Raw genomic sequence first — 20,323 nt, 5'->3', positions numbered from 1 at the left:
ACTACATACATCATATTACATATCGGAGATAGGAGAAGGAAAAAAATTAATAAAATCCATCAAATTTTAGACACAAAAAAAGATTAAATGCAATTTTTAATAAGAAGAGACATCACATTTTATTTCTTATTTAAAATTTTTTTTTTTTTTATTTTAATAAAGTTATTTAATATAATTATTTTTTCATTGAAATTTTTGAAAATAAAAAATTAGTTACGCCTTTTTTATATTAAGCCATCGATATGTGTACAAAATTTTAAACTTTTACTATCAAAAATAACCAAGTTATAACCAAAATTGAAACTAAAGTATCATCCAGTACATGATTTTCTTAAACAAAATAACGTATGTATACGCTTTGAGTAATTAATTAATAAATTGTTTTTCCCTTATTTTAGGTAGTATCCTAATTTTATTGTGGGGAGGGCATAATGCGTTTGTGCAGATGTTTGTACGCCAAAAAATATTGGTCTAACACCCACCGTAAAGTATACCGATCGACTTAGAATCACTTTCCGAGTCGATTAAAATATGTCCGTCCGTCTGGCTGGCTGGTTGGCTGGATGTCCATGTAAACCTTGTGCTCAGAGTACAGGTCGCAATTTTGAAGATATTTCGATAAAATTTGGTACATATAATTTTTTCAAGGACCCAAGGACCATGCCTATTGAAACTGGCTGAAATCGGTCCATTATTTCACCTAGCCCCCATACAAATGTCCTCTCGAAATTGTACTTTATCGGTCATAAATGTTTAATTTATATATGTATCTACACAAATTTCGCTCCAAATAAGTTTTATACAAGTTTTATATAATTATGGACAGATCGTTACAAAATTCATGTCACCAAATTTTGTTACGATCGGTCCATAATTAGTCATAGCTCCCATATACCCGCTTCCGAAAATCACTTTAAAGTGCATAAATCTCTTAAAAATGTCGGTATATACACCAAATTCACCATAAATAACTTTCATATAGACATAAATCACACGACCTAATTTCCCATATAAGGCCCATTTCGAAAATCACTTACGAATATAAATTATTGATATTTTAAAAGAATAATCTTTTTGCTCATTTACTTGGTGTAGGGTATTATATGGTCGGGCTTGACCGACCATACTTTCTTACTTGTTTTTGAATGAAAATTTAATGAAGTATTTTTTTTAGTTTAAAAAAGTAGTTGTTAGTAATTAAAATAGAAACAACATCAAAAATTTAAAAATGTACATATAATCTGCTTTTATTTGAAATGAAAAAAAATATTTTTATTTAAGTTTTTATTTTTTCATAAAATTTTATATATTATTTTATACGTTTTTTTCTTTCAGAAAATAACAATTCAAAAAAACGTAAGCCACATATCTTATAGTGTGCTTTGAAAATATTAGGTTTTTTTATAAAATATATTTCTAGTGTCATTGTAAATCAGATTTGAAAATTTTGTTTCAATATCTCAAGTAGTTTTCACTTATGAAAAGTGATGTTACGTTATTTTACATTTTAGGTGACGATATGTACATTGTGGATACGTAGATATTTGTGAAATGTATGTACCCAGTACTTTGGTTTTATTAATATATAGTAGGCATATACATATGTATGTATATACATTAGGATTACAATCAAATTATGGCCCTAGCTCCACGCAATGGCAAATGTTGTGTTACTTTTTGTTCAATATTTGTAATTTTTAACTCGATGTTCATGTTTTATACCTTGTTAGAAAGATAATTTTCTCTACAAGCTTACGTTTGCAGAAAATGTTTAAAAAACAGTACTTAAATAGGAAAATTTTTTTAAGATATCGAAAAAAGTGCCATTATTTACCCAATTCTGCAACTTTCAATCGATTTCCGGCACGTGTTCTAGTTATCCGATTGCACTTAATTTTGCAGTAGTTAGTTTCAGCTACTAATGAACAAAATAAGGCCCATGCAAAGCAAATCTATTTGTTAAGGGCACCTCTAATGTACATATGTACATATGTATGTATATGGTTAATTTTTATTATAATGTTTTCGTTTGACCCTTGAAATGAAGTGGGTTGGTTCGTGTTGTGGGAATTAGAAGATTTTTTTGTTGTAATGTTGTTATGGATGTTCAGCCAGGTGTTGTTACTATTAAATGTTAAAATTTATGTTAACATTTAAATATATACATACATAATCCATAAAAGAGTAAATTTAATTAAATTAAATTAAATTTTGTAATGCTTTGGAGATATAAAGTAGGAGGATTTTTGTTTAATCATTATTGTGATGAGCAACTCTGGCATATACTACATGTGTTTGGTTTTTAGTTTTAGTTTATGTAGATACAATTTTGCTTAGAAATGAACTAATTGATGGTTTTGCTTTTCACGTTTTAATTGCAGAGTTAATAACCCAAAATCGCATGCTAAACTTCTTTAAAACACATATATTCTAACCAAAACTAATTAAACTTAAAAACTCCAATTAAATATAAACTATTGTGATGAAAATAAATAAATAAATAAATAATATAAAACTAAACTAAACTAATAAATTTAATAATACACTTAAACTCCTTTCAAAATTGAATGAAGATCGTAATTAAAACAACAATAAACTTAGAATAAACTTTTAAGTTAGTTCCAACATTAATCAAGCCACAAACGAAATTGAAATCGAAAGAAAGACTCAAAATAATAAAAAGTAAAAAAAAAATATGTTAAAACACAAATTACATTAATGACGTGTAAAGTAATTGAAATGAAATGCTAAACAAAACCTACTTGTACAGTGATATTTTAGTTAATTGTATTTGTAGTAGAGAAAAAAATAACTATTTAAAACAATTATTGATTAATTCTTTGAACAATTGTTAAAACTTGTTGAACTAGTTTGTTGTTAATGTTAAAAAACTAGTACATCATTGTTAAACAAAAATAAAATGCATGTACATTTCACCGAAACGAATTGGAACTGCAACTGCAACAGCAACAGCAAGAACAACCTACTACATACAACAAGACGCTATTTTGATTGCGAATTAGGAAGAAATTAAATAATTTTAACTGTGATTATATCCAATATTGCTTAATCAGGCTGTGTTGAAGGGAGTCTATTGACAAATGATGCAAATGTTAGAGACTTTAAGGTTTTCGCATATGAAAATACGTGCGGACGAATTTATGCCGAGTTCGAAGCGAAGGAACGAGTAGTTGTGCGGGATAATCGTGCGTCAACATATCACAATACCACTGTTGAGGATTTGTGGAAAACTCGGTATTGAAACGTTTGCGTTGAGGGCAAACGCGTGACCACAAATAAACAAACATTTATTCACGTCAGTCTTCTCCACCGCCACCGCACAGATTGCAATGCTCTGGTAGCCAGGACAGTTTTGCCGTGGATCACTATTGCGATTCACATCAAACAAATAGTCTTCGTGGAGCGGCGGCGACTTCGGTGTCAGGAGTTCGCAGCGGCGGTGGTGGTGGTTGTGTACAATGGTCGTCTGCGGAAGCCGCTGGTGTAGGTGCTGGTTGCAGTGGCGGAATGGGAGCTTGCTCAGCGATTCCTCCTACGACGGGATCGATGTGTCCACACGGAAATGCTGTGCCTCCGCCACTACCACAGTCGATGATGTCCGGTGGCGCCGGCCACGGTCACAATGGCAATATACTAGGTTCCCACATCTCATTAAGCGGCATAGCAATTGCTGGCCGCTCTCTGGATGACATTTTGCCGCCGAGTACATCGGTTGGCGGCCACTGTCGCAGTATGAGCGGCCTGAATAATCTAAGTTTGGGCCTTCCTGCGGCACCTGTGCCTCCGCCGCCCATTTTCAATCCATGTAGTTCAAATAGCATAAGTAGCATGTCTATACAGGGTCCTTCATCCTCACGCTGGGGTCCCAGAACATCATGCCCAGTTCACAGTCCTTTTCGGATAAGAGCCCCAAACGGTTCGATATGCTCAGGACATCAGGTAATTCTATAATCGTTCTACGGTATCTTAGAGTCTTTGTAAATACATTTCAATTCAAGTTAAATGAATTCTATATTGATTGATTGATTAATTGAATGATTCTTAATTAAGTTGAATTAGAAGAATCTTGCCTTTATCACACATCCATATAAATATTGCCTAAACTATTATTTATTTACCATTACCATGTGTAGACATGTTTTCAACACAATATTTTATTGTTTTCTACTTTTTCTCTTTTTGTTCCAGGTAAGGTTACTTACAACATCTCATTGGCATGTACTCTACAATTACACATGGCACATTGTGCCAAAGACACGTAAGATTATCTATATCTAAAATTCTTATTTTCGACGTCATATACATAAAGGATCTTTCATTAAGCGTTTCATATCTTTAAATTTTAATAAAATAATTTGTGTGTGAGATATATCTACTGTTTTTATTCGTTTGCAATGCACATCAATGCCATGTATGCATGCAATATTTTCCATGACTCTGGCGCATAAATCATGTAGAATTTGAACGGATGTTGTGTTTTGTGGCTTATTTGCATAGAAAACCCCACAAGAAAAAGTCTAACGGGGTAAAATCGCACGATCTCAGTGGCCAGATCACATCACCTCCACATGAGATGCCCATCCCTTCAAATCGCTCGTGCAGAGTGTCCGACGTGGCATGAGTGTGTGACACAAAGCTCCGTCCTGTTGAAATCACATGTCGATGTTGGCCATATCATCCAATTCGGGTCAAACTAAGTTGACCCGATCATCGACCTATAGCGCTCGCCGTTCACGGAGATGGCCTGACCAACGTGATGGGATGGTTTGGACGCTCTTGAATCTCAAGTGGATTGGTGACGTCCCATATTCTACAATTTGAGCCAAAAGTTAACCTCAGAATAAAATGGGCGAAGCGGATTTGGCAAAACAAACAGAATAAATGACAGTCAATTCGACATATGACAGCTATCAACTGTCAAAGTTTTGAAGGCCCTATTGGAAGACCCTTTATCAACTGCAAATAATGAATAAAGAGAAGTCAAAGGAACATTTTTTAGCGGATCTATAAATCTTTACTGTGACAGCTGTAGGGGCAAAATCGAAACAGTGCTATTCTTGCGACATTATTCGCAATAAAAATTTCGTTCAACAATTTACGTTCAGCTATATGTATTTGAAAAAGATAGCCCGAACATGAGTTAGGGCCTTCTATAAATCTTTACTGTGACAGCTGTAGGGGCAAAATCGAAACAGTGCTATTCTTGCGACATTATTCGCAATAAAAATTTCGTTCAACAATTTACGTTCTGCTATATGTATTTGAAAAAGATAGCCCGAACATGAGTTAGGGCCTTCTATATTAAGCCAAGGATATGTATGCATTACAATGAACAAATTGCAGTCCTTTAACGCGTATTTCTCAACATTACGATAATGATTCGTGCTGTATGGATTACAAAAATATTTAATTTCTAGTACAAATAAAAAGCCATATATTTATGTATAAAATGTTATAATAATGACCTAAAAAGAAATATATTACAAAAAATATGGTTTATAAATGAAAAAAAAATCCTTCGTCATAAGAAAATTATATCTAATAATCAGGGCATTCAAAAATATGCAATATCATATTTTTTGCTGTGCGTCGTATAAACATATGAGTTAGTTATTTATCCGTTTCAGGCAATTTTAAGAATTTTGGCATCGATTTGTTAGTGCATATTTTTGCATATTTGGCTCTTTACTGCATATTTTGCGTTTTATAGCATATTTTTGCATATTTGACTCATAACTGCATATTTTCTTTTTTTCATTAGTTTGTTTTCTTAATACAATTATATTGTTTGTATTGTAATTTTTTATTTCTATATTTTACTAATTTGTTAAGGTCGAATGATAATTGGTCTAGGCTACTTAAAGAAAAAATGAGAGTACCCATAATCGACTTATCTGAAATGAATTTTCGTTGACTTAAATGAGCTTAGTTTCACACAATTATTAAAATTGAACACATACAGCCCAATTATGAATAAAAATTCCCCGGGAGTTCTTCCCCTTTTCTCATTTTTCCTATTCAAATTCAATACGTAAAAATACGTAACAAATTAAATGTAAATTTCTAAATTGTGTTGTTTGGGTAACTTCCTAACAAAATTTTGGATACATTTAAAAAAGAAACTTAAGGTTGAGACAGTTATGGTTGGGCATTAACAGTTTTCCACTAATATAAAATTAAACAAAACTTCAGAATATTAAGATCCATCGAAAATCTTGCGTTCAAAGCACGTTGATAGATTTAGACAAATTGTAACAAAGATATTAAGAAATCAGAAAAAAAGAAAAATATACGTGGATAAACATGGATAAACAATGGATGAGAAAGAAAGAAAAATAGGAAATGTCATGTATTTGACGAAAAAGACGTAACCACTAAATAAAATGTATTTGAATTCTTTCATTTATTTCAAAAACTTTTTTTACTTAGGATGATTCAAATCAAAAAATTTAATTTTATTTTATTTGATGCTGTTTGATCTTGCAAAACACTTGTAAGAGTAAACACGTCAAACAAATTTGTGCTAAAAAAGTGGTTACTCTTTTTTGAGTAAATATTTACCAAGTTTGACCCTACCTTAAGGCTTTTTTATAATTCAATTTAAATTTTGGAAGGTATCGATTGCACGGTCGTGTAGATAAAATTTTCGATGGCCGCAATGTTGTTGGGGAAGTTTTTGGCAACACAAAATATAATTTATAGTGTTTGAGAACGAGCTGAAATGAGGGTAGAGGAGCGTTAAAATGTAGTGGTATCCCTAGACCTAAAATAACTGAGAGCCTAATGTCAGACAACTTCATTAAAATGCTCAGATTTCAACCAGAACTCTTCCTAGGGAACTTGAAGAAGAATGTGATGTAGTCATTTCCAATGAAACAGTTGGACAGGCCATAATAAAAAACGAATATTCAACCAGAGAAAATTAGTCAATGTTCATTCAATTTATCAAACAAATTTTATATAAAATGTAATGATCAGGGAAACCAAAATATGCAAATGCATGTTTTTTCTGGTGAGTCTAATGATGACATGGATAAGATATTTACACGTTTCAGAACTATTTAAGAATTTTGGCATCGATTTGTTAGTGCATATTTTTGCATATTTTATCCTTAAATGCATATGTTTGCATATATTTGTTTTAAGAGCATATTTATGTCATATTTTTGGGTTTTTAGAGCATATTTTACTGTTTAATAGCATATTTTTACTTTATTCACGAATTTTTTTTTTTTTTAAAGTTTAAAAAAAAAAATTAAAATTTAAAAACAAAAATTTTTATCCAAAAAATTAAAAAACTTAAAAAAAAATGTTTGTTCACCTAAAAATATTTAAATTTTTTAATTTGAAGTATAATTTGGTGAAGGGTATATATGATTCGGCACAGCTGAATGTAGCTCTCATACTTCTTTTAATATAAAATAAGCACTATTTTAATAATAGCGCCATCTAAATATCAAATTTTAGTTCTAACTCAAACTTAACCGTTCTAAGTGTTAAAGAAATATTGTCTTTTCAATTTGCTCCTATAACATCAATTGATGTCAAAAGAACATTTTCTATATATAAAAATGTTTTCAGATCCAATAGGCAACGATTTTTATTAAATTTGAGTCAATATTTTGTAATTTATTGCAATAGTAAACTTAATTGAAGAAGTGACTTTATATTTATATAAAATATCTTCAAAAAATACCTCTCTCTCGAGGCTTTTTCATAGCTTAAGTTCCTATAGTTTTAATGTTGTATTTATTTTTTGTTATACTTGTTTTAGTTTGTGTTATTTTTGTTTATTTTATGTTACTTTACCTTTTTAGAAATGAATTGTATTGATTTTTTTCAATAAAAGTATTTTTTTTTGTTTAAAATTATGTAAAAGTTTGTTTTTTTAAGAGCATATTTTTTAAATTTTAAGAGCATATTTTAAAGTTTTTACTGCATATTTAAAGCTCTTAAAGCGGTTTTTTTAGAGCATATTTCCGGTATCCCTGGTAATGATTATGTCCTGTTATAATGCTGAGGAAGAAAAAATAACAAATACCAATCTAATTGAAGAAATATTAATGAAAAAAAGAATTTTCTTGTTAAAATAAGCTCACAGCTTAAATGATGCAGTGTATTTTATACTTTCTCTGATAATGAAATAACGGTACAGTGCATTTTTTTTCTGTTTAGGCGCTAAGCTATGGTCATTTTTAAAAATTTTTTATAAAAATAAGTTGAGAAAAGAAAAGACGCTATTCGTCTTCGTTTTTGTATTTTATCTGCATCAAATAAGCTGTGAGTCTGTGAGCGGAAAATGAAAAAATTAATTAAGGCAATTTAATTTGCAACAACATTTAAAACAAACAAGTTACAGTATGTCAAGAATGACTTCACAAATTGAATTTAAAATTATGTAAAATATTTTTGTGATAAATATCAAAACAATAATACAATTTAAAAGTATGTTAAATTCTTATTAAACTATCTTAAAAATATTTCAAATGTATGGAATTTCGTTTTCGGTGCCGATTACGGTGTATGCGGAAACGTTGCTTTACTGAGATAGTACATACAACTGACTAAATTCGATTGGCGACAAATTCGGTTACCACAACGAATCTGTTTTCTCTATGTATTTATTACAAAAAATCCGAAACCGAATAAAAACAAGATGCAAAAATTAAACTTTCTTCATTTTGTCAACATCTTCCCAATTTCAATATCAAATATCAGTCAATACAATATATGGCTTCTATTATGAGTTGCATTCGGCAAACGATATTCGTTGGCTATCGAATGTAAAATTCATATTATAAGTTGGCATCGCTGTCGAAAATTTCGTTGTGCATCGAATTTTTTAACGAACACACTGCAAAAAAATTAAAAAAATTGTTGAAAATGTAAGTATTTGTAATTTTATTTGATTTTGGTGGACCAAATACCACTAACTGACATATTTTCGTTAATTTTATGCAGGTCTAAGATTGTAAGCAACGAATGTGCGCCATAATACCAAAATGACAATTCGTTCGATCAGCTATTTCGACTACAGTCGAAAATCGAATTTAGTTCATAATAGGCTCCTACCTATGTATGCATTCTATTAACATTTGTAATTACAGGCAGAGAAAAAAATATAGTTGTACAATGTACATGTTTACTGTAACCATTTCAATATTTGTACAAATTTTTGAACAATCGTATAAATAATGACTGTCACTATAATATGGTTAACAAAACTTGTGAAAATTTTTAAATTTTTGCAATAAACATGAACTATATTTTTCTCTGGGTGTAGGAGGTGGAAGGAACACTTTAATTTAAATGTCTTAAATAGATTGGTATAGTAGGTATTAAATTTCAATGCATTACGAATTTCTATTATACAGTTTTGCGGCATCCTTCCACAATTTAAGCGACTCCATTTATTTATTAGAACATTTCATTGTTACTCGTATTTCTGCTAATCTTGGCCGTACTAGAAACTAGCTTTAAAAAAATTCTTAAAAAAAACATTTTGAAACATTCCTCCCCTATTTTCAAAAATCATCTCCTGTCAGAATTTACAAAATGTATTCATTTCCTTTGGAAATGATAAACACAATACGTATGTATGAGTGAATGGATGGATGGATGGATGGATAGATGTGCAACCATTTATTTACCCCGGTATTGATAATAATCATTTTTGTTAATAATGTGTAAACATAGAAGACAGTATCTTAAACTCGGTACAAAAAATATCTTTCTACTTACAGTGAATTGTAACAATGTACTTATCATGGCTGTCAATAATATTCCCATTGTTGTTTTGGTATAAACGACAGCAATGTGGTTTGTTCAATCGGCCTTCTGTCTTAAAGTAAAAATTGATTCTTGTGATTTGGAGACATCTCGTCTATCTATATAAAGTGGGGTTGTCAATTATCGAGTAAAATTTCTCGATTATTCGATCAAATAAAAAATAATAGTTATTTTTCACATATGCCACATGTTGCAATATCTGTTAAAAAGTATTTAGAATGAAGTTGTTGGGAAGTTTTGTCTCACCCGAGTATCCGATATTGGTTTTATTCGTTCTTGGACTCAAAAGCATTCTTTTGTCTTGGATCCACATGTTGCCAGAAATACAATGCCCAATACTACGAATAAATTCCCGCATTTTTTAGTCATACACCCAATAAAAAAAAATTAAATATTAATATTTTTCTGAAGGAAAACATTTTGGTAAATATTGTAAATGAAAAATAATTACAAAAAATTTGTATTACTACGAGGTCCAGAGCCTTAAAATTTTCTCTTATCGTATAGCTGCATTCCTGCTAAATTAAAACCTGTTTGCATAAGGTTTACAAATCGATAGCCTGGTGACGTTATTTTAAACCATTATTGCTAAATTTGTTTGTATTTGTATTGATGGCTTTCCATAAACTTTTTTTGGTCCATCAGTTTTATTTTACGCATATATTTTTGTGTTGTTCTTATAACTACGATTGCTTCTATTAAACCTTTTACCCACGCTATTTTATCTTGTTCGTTTTTACATAAAATTTTTCAACAAGGCATTTTAAAGAAATTGTAAGGCCAATCAATCAGCCGTTTTAATAACGTTTCCCGTATGATCAACGTAACGAAAAAGTGCAAAAATTGTACTTCAACAGTTTTTACAGCAGTACTTTATTAACATTAATTTAGTATGTAGCATGGTACATATTAGAATATTTAAAAAGTGCCATAGTTATTTGATTTTTTCAATTTCAAAGAGAATCTTTTTTGTTCGCGATTGAAAGTGAAAGTTGTTGTGTTCATAAAATGTGTTACTTAAATATCGCTCAATTACTGCGACATAGTCGTACAGCAAATGTTGTGTAAATTGAGTCCAATGTTAACTGTAAGACTGTGTCTTGGTTTTTGAGATTCATCACTAGTTTACGGTTTACATCTTGTCATGATAGCTACGCTACGACATATATAATTTGATTAAATGTTTTGTCTACAAAGTATTTCTTGTCTTAGTTTTATTTATACATATTTATTTGACTAAAAATAATACGCTCAATGTTAGCTGATGAATTTGGTAAAACTATTAAGTTTGATAAGTTAATAATTTATTTGTCCTTTTTCCAAAAAATATTGAAATCGAATGAACTTTCATCAAAATGTACAAATCTTAATTCGGTTATTATTATAATTGTCCATAAGGACTGAGATCAAACAATTCTTAACACACGTTTTTCATTAAAACTTTTAACCCAACCCAGTAAGCACCAAAGCCCCAAAAATTCAAGCTCTTGAACATTTTGTTGGAATTTGACTTGAATGCAAATGTAATTAATTATACTTTAAACATGAAAAATATTTGAAAATTTATTTATTTTTCAAACAAAAAACATATGGCTTGAATTTATGTTTCCTTTTTACTGGAGAATGCTATTGAAATAAAGTGTAATACAACTGTAATTCAATTGCTTGACTATAATTCAAGGCTTGAATTACACTTGCTTTCAACTTAAATTCCAGTAAAAATGCTTATTGGGAAGTATTATTTGATTTTTTTTTGATCAAGTTACCTTTGTAAAGCTTGTCAGTTATTATGTTTAATGATAACGTTTTCAAAAGAGCTCCCAACACTTCCGGTAGGAAAGCAGTCCGATTAGCTCAGTACTCGGACTATTTTGTACGAAAAGTTAAAGCCAATGCAAGTTTAAAAACATACAAAGGTCAAAAAGTTCTTGACAGGAACTCTGCTAAAAATTTAGAGGCCAAAGACAGAGCTCGGAAATTGAAGTAAAATTTTATACAAAAAAAAAAATACCTGCTGCATAATGGATGACGAAACGTACATATGGACAATTTTTTGCAGCTTCCGGGTCAACATTTTCATGTTGTTGATGTCGAGGGAATGTTGTAGAAAATTTTAGGACTCAAAACCAAACAATTTTCCAAAAAGTTCAAGAAATGGTTGCAAAAAAGGATGCTTCAATTCATAAGACTTCTTAATGTGTCCACTTATTTTTGGCCTGATTTGGCATCCTGTCACTATGGTAAGAAAGGTCTTGAGTGGTAAAAGAACAATAATGTGGTATTTGTGCAAAGAAAAGGCAAATCCTCCAAACTGCCTGTAGCCAGACTTGGGCACTACCAATTACATTTTGTAATTAATTACAGGTCCAATTACCAATTATGTGTAATTGGTAATTGGCAATAACCAATTACCAATTATATGTAATTTGTAATTGGTGAATGCTAATTACCAATTACATTTAATTGGTAATTGGTTAATGCCAATTACCAATTACATATAATTGGTAATTGGTTATTGCCAATTACCAATTACATATAATTGGTAATTGGTTATTGCTAATTACCAATTAAATGTAATTGGTATTTGGATATTGCCAATTACAAATTACATGTAAGGGGTAAAATATAATTGAAATTGAAAGTAATTGATTAAAAATGTGTAATGATTACTTTTAAAGTATTTATTACCAACAATGTAATTATTACATAACTCATACATTACAAAAACATAAAAAATTTTAATAGAAACCAAATATGTTATTACCATTAAATAGCACAATATTTCAATATTATTTAATCAATATAACACATAAATACATTAATGTATAACTTTATTATTAATCTTTTATATTTTCAAAAAGAAGTAGCAATAATTTAAAAAAATAATTAACAAAAATCAACCAATAAGAAAAAAATCATATAATTTTTGTTATTTAAAAAACTTCATGAAATGTACAAAATTTTGGAAAACTAAACATTTAAAAACTATAAAGTTTAAACAAAATCTTTATTTTCTTTTAAAATAACCAATTTTTCAAACTGTTCATCGGATAGTTTCGGACGTTTTGGAGATAGTACTATTCCAGCAAATGAAAAAAGTCTCTCTACAGATACAGACAAGGTATCGCTCGATTGCCTTTAAAATTGTTGGGTAATTTTTCAATGCTCCTAATGTTAAGTCTGGATTCGACGTAATTTTCGTGTATTTTGGATACCCTTTAAATTGCAGTGTCCAACAGTATTTTTGGAACAGAATAGCGACCCCATAATTCTGAAGGACATGTTGAGTAGATAATTTTTGTAGACTAAACTTATAGTCCAGCTATTCTGAGTTTTTTTTTTTCAAGTGGGTCAAGAGAACTAAATGAAAAAATTGTTGTAAGTAAATGTCTGAATGTCTTATTGTCAGAGTTATATTGTGGAATTTTATTGGGATCATTTTTGTGGAAGATCTTAACCCTCTAGCTCCTCTATTTAGGGGTCAATTTGACCCATTTAATCCTTTCAAAAACGATTAAAATATTCTGCAAACATTTTTGCCGGAAATTTTATTGATAAAACATTTAATTTTCAAAACTATTTTTAGTTTTTTTGGGCAGCTCTCGTTTTGAAAATATCGCGGTTTAATTTTTTTTCTTATTGGTTGAATATTGCAACAGTTTTGTACTGGTATTCTACACAAAATTATCTTTTTTTTTACATCAATTTTATTTATCTAAATTCCAGGATATATTGGTGATAGCGCAAGGATGTTGAAAATTAACATTTTTCAGTTTCATCCTTATAAGTTTGACCTATGATAAAATGGTTTAAAATTTTTTCACGATGTACAATAAAAATATATCAATAAATTAATTTATATAAAAGGATTGAAAATTCGCTGAAAATATACTGAACTATTTGGCAAATCACTCAAAGTTTTACAATATTTTTAATATGTTAATCGTGATTATAAACTTGAATGTTTAACACCTGCATGATTATACTTAAATTTATGTGCTGTTTTTCTATAGCGAACGAGTACTTTGAGTGGAAATTTAACATGTGTTTTGTTATTGTAACAAAAACAAAATACATGTAAAACGTCCCCTCAAAACGCTCATTCGCTATAGAAAAACAGCACATTAGTATTTAGTTTGCTACTTTTTTATAAATATAATTTCTCTTATTATATTATTTCATTATGGCTAGAAAGATAAGATTCTGTAAGAAGATCCTTGTATGTTTTGTTACATTTGTGGCGAATATATGTTAAAAGCTCAGCGGAAATCAATTACAGACACTGCTTTCCAATTGTATTTTGCTTACTTTAGTATTCAAATTCGCAACTTAGACAATTCCTTGATATACAATTTAGAAATAAATCTATTTGATACAAAAATAGTAGTGTTTTTGATATTATCACTTTGATAACAATTTTAAGATATCTCCACCAAAAAAGCTGTATATCAAGTAAATAAAAAATTCGCGATATTTAAAAAACTGCAAATTATGTATTTCTATTGCTGTAGATTCAAATGTGTATTACAATAAGAAAGTCCTATGATTTAATTACATAGAATTTTAAATTATAAAAAATATTTCTTTTAGTATGTAAGAGTTCGGGGTATTATCTAAATATTGCATTAAATTTTTAATTAATGTTTCATTTTAATTAAAAACTATATTCACCGAAATGTCTTGAAGTGTTAAATATAAAAATTCTACCAGAACTATTATACTCAAAAGAAACAAATGTTTTAGTAGACCAATTTCATTCTAAAAAAATTGCACATTCTAAACTGTATTACCCAACATTTAGAAGAAAATTACAAAAAAATAGGTTATGTATTGGGAATATAAAAACCTCGATATTTCGAAAAAATAACGAGTTTAAAATAGTAATGACAGTTCATCAATTCATAATTAGAATAACTTTTCTATCAACTACTTGAAATTACTTTACCAATTAACAATTACTTGTAATTGTAATTGTTGGTTGCCAATTACAAAATGTAATTGGATTTGTAATTGGCAAAATTTCAATTACAATTACTAGTAATTGGTATTCTTCAATTACCAACTAAATGTAATGTAATTGGTAATTGAAAAGTAATTGGTAACGCCCAAGTCTGCCTGTAGCTAACGCCAGTGAAAAGATATTGGGCTCCTGTTAAAAGTGAGTGTGGTAGATTTTAAACGGAGATGGACAACATGTTCGAACTAAGTGACATAAAGCACTATAAAAACCACAATGGAAAAAGTTTCAAAATTTCATCACTAGTGATTAGAACAACAAAAATATATATTTTTTTTTTGTAAATTGTAATAATAACACGGTGCTACGATGGTAAAAAAAAACTTGGAAAACGACCTATCGTGGGTTATAGGTCTTGCTGAGTACATTACAAATTGTCTAAAAATTTCAGAAACACCCTCAAATTCAGAAGTTATTCTAAAAAAACCGTTTTCTGTTATGTTCGTCGACTTAACGACATGTAACTTAGTCAGTTTTTGTACGACTTTAAACTGTTTAACTGGTTTGGAATGGAAACTAATTACGCTTTAAAATGGCGTGCAGTTTTTGATACATTTGTAAGTTATAAGTATTATTTTTATTGTTAAGAATATCAAAAAGACAAACAAAATTTATAATTTTTTTTTGATTTTTGTCGCTTTTCATTGCTTATTCTGAATGAAAGCTTGTAAAAATTTATAAAAAAGTATAAAGAAAAACTAGTTCTTAACAAAATATGGTTCTAATTATTCAAATCGGATGAAAATTGTCTTTTAGTATTTTCTCCCCCAGCGCATATAAATAAAAAAACAAAAAACTATTCAAAAAAAAAAAAAATATTTGTACAATCCTTAATTTGCAAGGTAATTTTTTTCGAACTTTTTTCGAAAAAGTTCGATAACTTTTGCAAATATATGTCGATTTTAACAATTAATGTCTAATTTTTGTCTGTATAAAATTGTCTTTAAATCACTGTACAAAACAAAATAGGTTTTCATAGAAAAAATTTAAAATAACTATTGTTGAATTTGTAAAATTAGGAAAAAAAGAAAAAGTAAATCGAAACTTTTTATAACAACTTACACAATTTTTTGGAATATACATTTTATGTAATTTCGAAATCTGTGTTAAAGTGCTTGAGTAAGAGGTACTAAAGTACGACCTGCCCTAAAAATAACTCAAAATTTTGAGGGTGTTTCAAAATCTTTGAAAACGGTTTTAGTATGTCCTCACCTAGGCTCACAAAAAGTGTTATTTTGTATCAGAGTGTAATTTCAGTCAAATAAAAAAATCAAAATTGTAAGTTTAGTGGTTTTTATTAACATACAGTATTGGTCGAAACCTAAGCAACATTTCCGTATAAAACAATCAAAGAAATTAAATTAAAGACATTTAGGTGCCTATTATGAACTAAATTCGATTTTCGACTGTAGTCGAAATAGCTTATCGAACGAATTTTCATTTGACCTGCACAAAATTCACCACAAAACAAATAAAATTACAAATACTTACATTTTCAGAATTTTTTTTAATTTTATTTGCAGTGTCGAAAGCAAAATTGTGTTCGTTGAAAAATTCGATGCACAACGAAATTTTCGACAGCGATGCCAACTTATAATACGAATTTTACATTCGATAGTCGATATTCGATAGCCAACGAATATCGTTTGTCGAATGCAACTCATAATAGGGTCCTTAATTTATGTATATTGTATAATGTACCTACATTCTAATAATAAGAACAAAAGTTGAATTCCATTTCATGGAAAGCTATGATATAACCAAAACAAAATTAACTCAATATATTACTGTTCGAAACTTAAGCATCTTTCAGTACTTCCTATGATAACCTTCTTTTCTTATGACATCCGCACATTCGCACGGTTTTGGCATAGATTCTATACGATTTGTTAGTTATGTGGATGGTATTGATTCCCACTCTGATTTTAAGCAATTCATCAGCTTCTGCTTTTTACTAAAATGGCGAGTTCCCATCCTGTGCTATTAAATGCCGAAAAGGTTCTATTGATATTTAATTTTAAATTAATTCTATTATGAATTAATTCAACGATGAATTAATTTTATTTAAATAAAAGCCTTTGAATGAAGTTAAAGAATTGGATATTGGGAATGGATTTATGGAAAGAATGGCTGACATTTTTTAATTCCGAATTATGATTTTTGTCAATTAAGCTCAAATGTAATCAATTAAGTAGTTCGAAGCTCAGTTATAATTGTTTTTTTTTTATTTCTTTCAAAATCAATTATTAACAAATTGAATGTAAATTTCAATATTTATTGTACATTGAGATCTTGTCTTTCGTCAAATCTGAAAATTTACTGTCAAATATCTTCAAAATTACGTAAAATCGTATCTCATATAAACAGTGATGTTAACCGTACGGTAATTACCGTATTGTACGGTAATTTAGACCTCCGTACGGTAGGCAGGTAATTTCTACATTTGTACGGTAATTTTAAAAAGTTTAAATTTTTAAAAATTATATCCTAAACGTTATATTTCCATAATGTGTCTACATATAATGTACATATTTCTCATTAAAATAATCATAAAACTTTGAGGATGATGATAACCAACTACCACTAGACAAAATATATCTACGCGGTAAAGTAATCGCAAGTCTTTCAAGTATGGATATTTCAACATACAAATTAGTATTAAAAACTGATCGTAATAAATCCCCAATTGTTCGATACCAATATTTCTATAATTCCTTTAGTTTTGCATTTCCCAGAAGCTGTTGAAATGGATGAATTTAAATAAATAGATACTGAATTTATATTATAAGGCAAATAAATGATGTTGATAAAAATGACATTCTGCTGTTTTACAAACATGGTCCTATATTCAAAACCCACTATCTTTGATATTCACGAAAATTACTTTTTGATAGTAAAATGTTCAGTAAAACAGCCCTCATCTATGGTGTGAATTCCTTACAACCTATTGTCTTTTGCTGTTTTATTTGCATTTTTGTTTTTCTCTATGTTATACAATTATTTTTTTCCGAATGCAAAAGCCTCTATCTTTTCAAATAATTTTCAAATATTTTTTTGGAATAATTTCATCTTGCAATTCATGTTTTCCTACTAATTTTTGAATGCTGAACATGAATTTTACATTTTTCAATCATTTAAAAAAATGAATTACCATGAAAATATTTTACCAATTTGTTTTTGGAAAACATAATTTCCATGGCATAAAAATAAATGGTTAAAGTTGGAGTTTGCTTAAAAAGTGTATACTTTTAAAGTTTTTTTTTATCTTATGTTGTATTATTAGCCGTTATCTTAAATAAATCACGTTAAAAACTGACAGATGGCATAAATGAAATCAAAATAATTTAATTCTATTAAAATGCAAAATCCTCTATCTTTTCATTTTTATATACACATTGAATATTTTGAGAAGAAAAACCCTCTAGCATACCGAATTTTAATAACTCAAGTAATACGCGACAAAAAACTGTTTTTTGGCTTTCCTGAAAAGTTGTTTTTTAAGATAGAGAGTTTTGAATATAGGCCCTCGATATATTGAATTATAAAAATAAACCTGTTTCAATAAGAAAATATTATTATTTTTGTACTAAACTTTGGATACGGTAATTTTACCAAAAGAGTGTTCTCTAAGAATGCATACATAGAATTAAAACAAGTAAGAAAGTATGGTCGGTCAAGTCCGACCATATAATACCCTACACTAAGTAAATGTGCAAAAAACATGTTTCTTTTAAAATATCAATAATTTATATTCGTCACATATTTTCGGAAGTGGGCCTTATGCTATTGGAGCTATGGTCAATTATGGAGCAATCACCATGAAATTAGGTCGTGTGATTTATGTCTATATGGAATTTATTTATGTTGAATTTTGTGCGTATACCAATATTTTTTAAGAGATTTATGCACGTTAAAGTGATTTTCGGAAATGGTAGCTATGACTAATTATGGACCGATCATAACAAAATTTGGTGACATGAATTTCGTATATATAAAACATATTTGGAGCGAAATTTGTGTAGATACTTATATAAATTAAACTTTTATGACCGATAAAGTCCAATTTCGGGAGGACATTTGTATGGTGGCTAGGTGAAATAATGGACCGATTTCAGCCCAATTCAATATGCTTGGTCCTTGCGCGGAAAAAACTATACGTTCCAAATTTTATCGATATATCTTCAAAATTGCTACCTGTACTTTGCGCACAATCGACTCAGAAAGTTATTAAGTTATTAAAAATTGTAGAACGAATACAAATCAAATGTTAAAATTATACAATATTATTTTGCTTACAAATTTCATAAAAAAAAGAGGTTGTTATCATTGTTTAACTTTTTTTAATTTTTTTGTTTTATTTTGAATAAAATATCAACGAATTTTCAAAAATACAAAAACCTTTTAGCTTTTGCCATAATCAGCCCAATTATGAATAAAAAATTCCCTGTGAGTTTGTTCCCCATTGAATTTGAATAGGAAAAATGGGAAAATGGAAAAAACTCCAGGGGAATTTTTATTCATAATTGGGCTGAATATGTTTACTTCTTATTCCCAGTAAACCAAATGATATTAAAACGATGCCATCTGCCGTTTGCCTATCACAAATGATAGTATTTGCGGACTAAATTGTACCGTTCCTTATAATATCGTTTTTCCAGGGAATTGTGATATAGATTTCGCTAGCATTCGCTATAGATTTCATTCATATTTATTTACCAAACTCCATGTAAATTAGTTAATTTAAGTTCATTGCTCATACCTGCACATTTAAGATAAGTGCATAATACTTTTTTAAACTATAACATTTTTCTTACAAAAATGTTTATTTAGCTGCCTAATATAAAATTAAATCGAAACAAAATAAGAAAAATAGAATTTTGAATAAAAAAATATGTTGTAAACTTCCTAATCATTTTAAAAGTAGCTAAAAGCAGCTAAAATAGCAAATTTATCGTTATTTTTAGATGAAAAATCACATGTAAATTATTTGCCGTAACTGCTTTTTTTGGGCAGTAAACCTAAATAAGGTTAACTGTATTTTTTATCTTACATAAGTCAAAATTACAAAAGTATTATGCACTTATCGTTCATTTGCTGCAACGTTATCATAACTCGAAAAAATTTAATTTTTCAAGAGTCGCATTTTTAGTTTTTAAACCGATTATATATCGTTTTTTTTAGACAAAATTAAAAATTAGGACAAACTGCTTCTATGGCGATCCTGTGTGTAATTTTAGAAGCTATGTAGTTCACAAGACAATGTCAGTTATTAAAACAACTTATTTACTATGCAATGGTGCATAGGTTTTTTGAATTATGACGTTGTTGCAGTAAATCATGATATGTATTTCGCTAATAATCAATGACTTAATAATCATTTTGGGTTAAAATTTTTAATATCGTTTTCGCTATCATATCGTTTACTGGTTTATTGGGTTATTATTATTATTCATATACCGCAGAAATCCAGAAAATATTTATATATTGATTTATCTA

The 20,323-nt window shown here is 29.0% G+C and overlaps 1 protein-coding gene across 7 annotated transcripts in view; it reads left to right on the top strand.

Moving 5' to 3' along the window:
• Positions 1-20,323, top strand: part of CASK (peripheral plasma membrane protein CASK) — a 169,118-nt gene that overhangs the window by 91,040 nt on the left and 57,755 nt on the right. The window contains exon 1 of one of the 7 annotated variants that reach the window (XM_065498245.1): positions 3,006-3,960. The exons of the other annotated variants lie outside the window; for them this stretch is intronic. Within the exon in view, the coding sequence (XP_065354317.1) occupies positions 3,529-3,960 (432 nt within the window). The 5' untranslated portion in view covers positions 3,006-3,528. Of the gene's footprint in view, positions 1-3,005; positions 3,961-20,323 lie in introns of those variants that run through there. 7 annotated transcript variants of the gene reach the window in all.

This window comes from Calliphora vicina, chromosome 1 (assembly GCF_958450345.1).
Source record: "Calliphora vicina chromosome 1, idCalVici1.1, whole genome shotgun sequence".
NCBI classification, from domain to species: domain Eukaryota; kingdom Metazoa; phylum Arthropoda; class Insecta; order Diptera; family Calliphoridae; genus Calliphora; species Calliphora vicina.
This window is presented reverse-complemented; position numbering and strand designations above follow the sequence as displayed.